The 5,192-nt window shown below is 31.2% G+C and overlaps 2 protein-coding genes across 10 annotated transcripts in view; one reads left to right on the top strand and one right to left on the bottom strand.

Annotated features, from left to right (window-relative positions):
* The window catches only part of LOC117173179 (histone deacetylase HDAC1-like), a 151,579-nt gene that overhangs the window by 7,899 nt on the left and 138,488 nt on the right, over window positions 1–5,192 (bottom strand). For all 3 annotated transcript variants that reach the window (XM_033361602.1, XM_033361601.1, XM_033361603.1), the window contains exon 6: window positions 2,131–2,419. In XM_033361602.1, coding sequence (XP_033217493.1) covers window positions 2,131–2,419 — 289 coding nt within the window. The remainder of the gene's footprint in view (window positions 1–2,130; window positions 2,420–5,192) is intronic.
* LOC117173180 overlaps window positions 1–5,192 on the top strand; it is a 263,371-nt gene that overhangs the window by 145,777 nt on the left and 112,402 nt on the right. The gene's annotated exons all lie outside the window — the stretch shown is intronic.

Genomic DNA, 5,192 nt, shown 5'->3' with positions numbered 1-5,192 from the left:
GAAAAAAATCACGATGTCATATGAAACTTGAAATGTTTGGTATTGGATATTGTTGACAGATGACAATACGCCAATTAGCAAAAATGGTAAGTTCCGACAGTGTCTACAAGTGTGCCTACTGGCCGCTAAATGGCAATACCGGTTTCATATGTATACACCTGGTATAGTAGCGGAGACGAAATTTTCAAGGTCGCTGAACACCCAGCTTATAAGAATAATTCGCCGCTTCTTACCTCTCATCATTTGAATCTCAGATTCATCGTTGCAATTTTTACAATCATACGGATTACAATTTTCGTTGCAGTTAGTCAAAAGCGTTTGATTCCCATATTTTATTTAGTAAGTAAAACAACAGATTTTATCACCAATTAATTACGTAAAACCTGCACATATTCACTTTATTTAATTAATTAAGATCGAAGTACAAAACGATTTTGACACTTGTCAAACGTCAAATATATCTCACGTACCGTAACATTAGTGAAAACCAACTTCAATTTTTAAGAAAGTACTTAATGCACATCCCGAATGTATTTATGAACAATTTTAATGTTGTGTTACATTTTTTTTAAATTCGTAACTAATTATTTATTTGAAATGCGTCTTCTGAGTCTCGTAGCCTTTGACCAATCGGCGTAAGATCTCGAGCGCGGGAGATTTCGAAACCGAATTAAAATCACCTATATAGTTCTTTTTTGCATTACACAAATGCAAGACGAGTTGCATTGTATGCTAGAGTTTATATAATTATATTCCCTATGACTACATAGTAAACGTCCTTTGTGTGTGTGTGTATAGCCATTTGTAGAATTAATTATCTGACGGTGCATTAGCGTTTGGAGCTAATTAACTGCCAATAGCTGGACGGTATGGTCAAGGCTCAAGGGCTATCTTAAAGCTAACTTTTCTCGATGCATAATAGGCTCATCACATGGTGGTTGCGAATAAAATCAGTAAATAATGACCAAATTACTTTAAACATAAATCTGTAAAAAGTTAATTAGACGTGGATTCCATCCCCGCATGTCGCCTAGTGGAAAAAACATTTTCAGGACAAATTAATCTAGAGCATAAAATTTTAATCCGATTTGAGCATTTTTTTTCAAATGAAAATTAACTACATTTCGAACATATTTGTGAGTACTGGTTTCAAAATTTATTCTTGATTGATTTTTCATTTTAGAACTTTTTTTGTGGGTTAATTCAAAAATGTTAATTTTGCTAAACTTGATTAATTTGTGTGGCGCTTAGGAATTAGTATCAATTTTAGCAGGGTTACATGCCCCTGGCTTTTTTCCTAGAATAATAAATATTTTATCTTCAAAATCTAGGGAATGTGTATTACAATTCTCTCCCATAATTATTCTTGAGTACTAACGACGACCACAATTTTTTTTTGTTACTATCCTTTAAATAAGTGTCCGGTGACGCACGGTATGAAATGTTATAGCACTTCCGAATTCAGCTTTTAAAAATTTTCCTTTTTTGTGGATAAAAGCCGGGAGAACTGTACCCGATTGACCACACGACGAAGTATCACATGCCCTTAAGACCATGTGACGAGTGGGTCACGTGATCAGATTCCTACCTTACCGCCACTTTTTTTATTTCCCAACTTATTTTCACACGAAGCGCCACATCGCGTTAAAAATTTGGTATAATAAACAAGAAGCACTAAGAATGATGAGTCTGGTCCTAAATTTTTATAATTATAAACAAAAGTTTTTTGTTCTAAACAATTTTTTTTTGCTTTTTTCATAATTATTAAAATTTAGGCCTTAAGCAAATTGATAGAAAATTTGTCAGTAGTAAATAATATGTATAATTTTTTAATATTTGATAAAAATGGTTAATTGTTTAAATAAATTTTATACAAAAATACAAATTGTGTTCAATTTTCAACCGACGAGTTTTTTTATAATGGAATAAATTTGAAATAACTTAGGACAATCATTCCCTTATGATACTTTACTAAACAACAATTATTGTTTATTTTATAAACAAATTCACAAATTGACGATAAATTAAAACGATTAAGAAGTACCGAAGTCATAAGGTCGATTTTGTCCTCGGTCCACCCCTGAAAGAAAATTATTCAGTTGAATGGTTTGATAAGGAGAAATGACTTACTTAATTTTATCCAAATATTCATCAGAATTCTGGTTATTGAGTGTTTTTATTGGCATAATGTGTAGTTTATGATCAGGTGCGAAGTATTCGTAATAATCATTGTACGGTATATGCTCAGCAATATCGTGATTTAGAGCCACAGCAGTTTCATATGCCCAACACCTAGACACATTTCGGATTGTGTAACCACCTCCACCGAGCAGTAAGAGGGGTAAGTTGAACTTTTTCATGAACTCTACACATTTTCCGTGTCCTTCGGTAGTAAGGTTGAAGCTTCCCAAGCGATCTCCTAATTAACAACAACAAATAAAAAATTAAAAACAGGAATTTTAGATAGAGTTTCAGAATATGTATAGTAGAGTGGTCCAAAAAAGCGACTGTTTAAATGTTCAGGAGCGACTGAAAATTCGTATAGCCTAGGCAAAATCAGAATAGGCTTATTTTTGTTGTTTTCTTATAGTCATTTTTCAGCTCGGTAAAAGCAATTATTATTCTTATAAACTTCAACACCTAAAAATACAGTTTCTTTTTCAAGTTCAATTTTTCATAAGAAGTAGTGAACCAACTTATTCAATTTTGAAGTCATTTTTTCTCCGAGACATTTTTTCTCCGAACAAGTTTGAGCGCGCCTAGGGCGCGCAACTGTTAGTTCTCGCGCTTCGCGCTCGATGTTGTAATTATCTCGCGCTTCGCGCACGATTATGTACTTACCTCGCGCTACGTGCTCGGTCTTTATATTTTCACATATTCTTGCGCAAACATTTTTAAATTAAAATTGAAAACATCCACCACTGCAATTTTGTAATTGTGGATTCTCTTTCGTTAAAAGAGAGTTTGAGCGCACCGACGGTACGTGACTGATGGCATTAACACTCGGCACTTAGTCTTTGCTTTTCTTCCGCATTCAGACACAGACCTTTTAAAATCAAAGGTGAACGGACCGACAACTGTAATTTTGTGATTTTGAACTCTCTTTTGTTAAAGCTCTTTTGGCATTAACGAACACATTCTCATCACGTATCTCGCGCTTCACATTCGATTTTGTCCAACATGTAAACTTTTCTACATTATACAAAACACTTTTATATCAATTATAATACATTTTTTATGTAACTCTGCCTGGGATTACTTATAAAAAAATTTCAAAATAACAAACAAATTGCATTTATCATAATTATTTTTGTATTTGTTTCTTATTTTGCTTTAAATTGTATTCTAAGCTGCTCTATAACATGCATCATTTCAATAAATGTATATCATGACAATTCATAATATGCATACAAATTGAATTATACTAATTCTTATTTCTTTGTGTTTATAATTTTTTATTTTTAATATTTTTTTTACGATTAAATAAAAACTTATTGATCTTTTTAGGCGAACAACTTTTGTCTAGTAATTTAAGTTCATACCTTGTGTCGTTTTTTCAAACAAATTTAATATTTTTATTTCGACCCATATTTTTTACACCCAAAGCAAAAACTACCTGTCCTATAAAAAATTATAGCTCTTTTTTGGATGAACAATTTTTGTCTCATTTTTTTTCGTAGCTTATATCGAAAAGTGATACATTACATATTTGTAGTTCTTTCCAGGGCGCGCAATTTAAACTTTTTCATTTTTTTCGTATCTTGCATAGTTTGACCAAAAAATTGAATTTTTCATTATTGATAATTTTCTTTTTATAGAAAAAAGTCATGAGGATAAATTATTTAAGTTTCTGAGTACTGTGAACAACCGTACATAGAATTTTTAAATCTTTAAAAAAGTGGTTTCAAAATTTTTTTACGATCAAATTTGGAATTTTCAACTTTCTGACCAAATTGAAAAAGTTGTTACCATAATCTTGTAGAGATTTAAAAAAACTAATTTTTCTTTTTCTGACTTTTTTCATATTATGCGTTGTTTGGCTTAAAATGTTCATTTTAGTTTTTTTTTCTAGCAATTTTTTATTTTTTGAAAAAAGTCATCAGGATAAATTGTTAAATTTTTTGAATATTATGAATAACCATACACAGAATTTTTGAATTTTAAAAAAAGTGGTCTCAAAAATATTCAAAATGTGCCCATTTTTTGAATTTGCATCCAAAATGGCTGGCTAACGAACTTGACCTTTAGTTTAGGACACTAAATAAGTGAACCAAAGGGCAATCTAATAGATTACTTTTTTCAAAATTTATCGTGTTCAGAGACAAACAGACAGACTCACAGACATGCAGACAGATAGACACATTCGTAAAAACCGGTTTTTCGGATTCATGGGGTCTCAAAACGTAGACATTTGACCAAAACTGGTGGGGTCAAATTTTACACAAATCTAATACCTTCTCTGATGAAAATGTAAAAAAGTAAATTTTTTGAAAACCAACACATGAGACGAAAAAGAAATTAAAAAACATAAGTGGTGATGAGAATGTGCCCACGCAGCGGCCCGATTTTTTATTTTTAATATCGTGTTTCACGATTAAAACATAAAATACCCATTTTGCACATTTCAACCGCAAAACGTAATTTTTTTATTTTTCATTCTGTTTTTATTCCGTCAAAATTTGAATTTTCAATTTTTTAAGAAAAATCAAAACGGTGTTTAAAGAATCTTGTAGGGCATTGAAAAAAACAACATTTTTCTTCTCTTGACTTTTTTTCATATCATACGTTATTTGGCTAAAAATGTTGATTTTCGTGTGTTTTTTGAAATTTTGTAAATGCTATAACTGTGGTAAATTTTGGCTTTATAAAAAAAGTCATAAGGGTAAATTGTTCGTCTGATTGAATGCGATCAATGTCCGTACAGACAATCTTTGAATTTTAAAAAAAGTGTTCTAAAAAATTTTCAAAATACGCTCACTTTTTAAATTTTCACCCAAAATGGCTGGCTAACGAACTTGACCTTTATTTTATAAAACTAAAAGAGTATACCAAAGGCTAATCCAATCTGTCAATTATTTTGAAAGTTATCATACTGACAAACTAAAAATCTACAAACACACGCACACACAGTCAGACACATTCGTAAAAACCTGTTTTTCGGATTCAGGAGGTCTCAAAACGTGGACATTTGA

Source organism: Belonocnema kinseyi, chromosome 5, assembly GCF_010883055.1.
Source record: "Belonocnema kinseyi isolate 2016_QV_RU_SX_M_011 chromosome 5, B_treatae_v1, whole genome shotgun sequence".
In the NCBI taxonomy this organism is placed as follows: domain Eukaryota; kingdom Metazoa; phylum Arthropoda; class Insecta; order Hymenoptera; family Cynipidae; genus Belonocnema; species Belonocnema kinseyi.
Note: the sequence above shows the minus strand (reverse complement) of the source record. Positions and strands in the feature narration are given on the sequence as shown.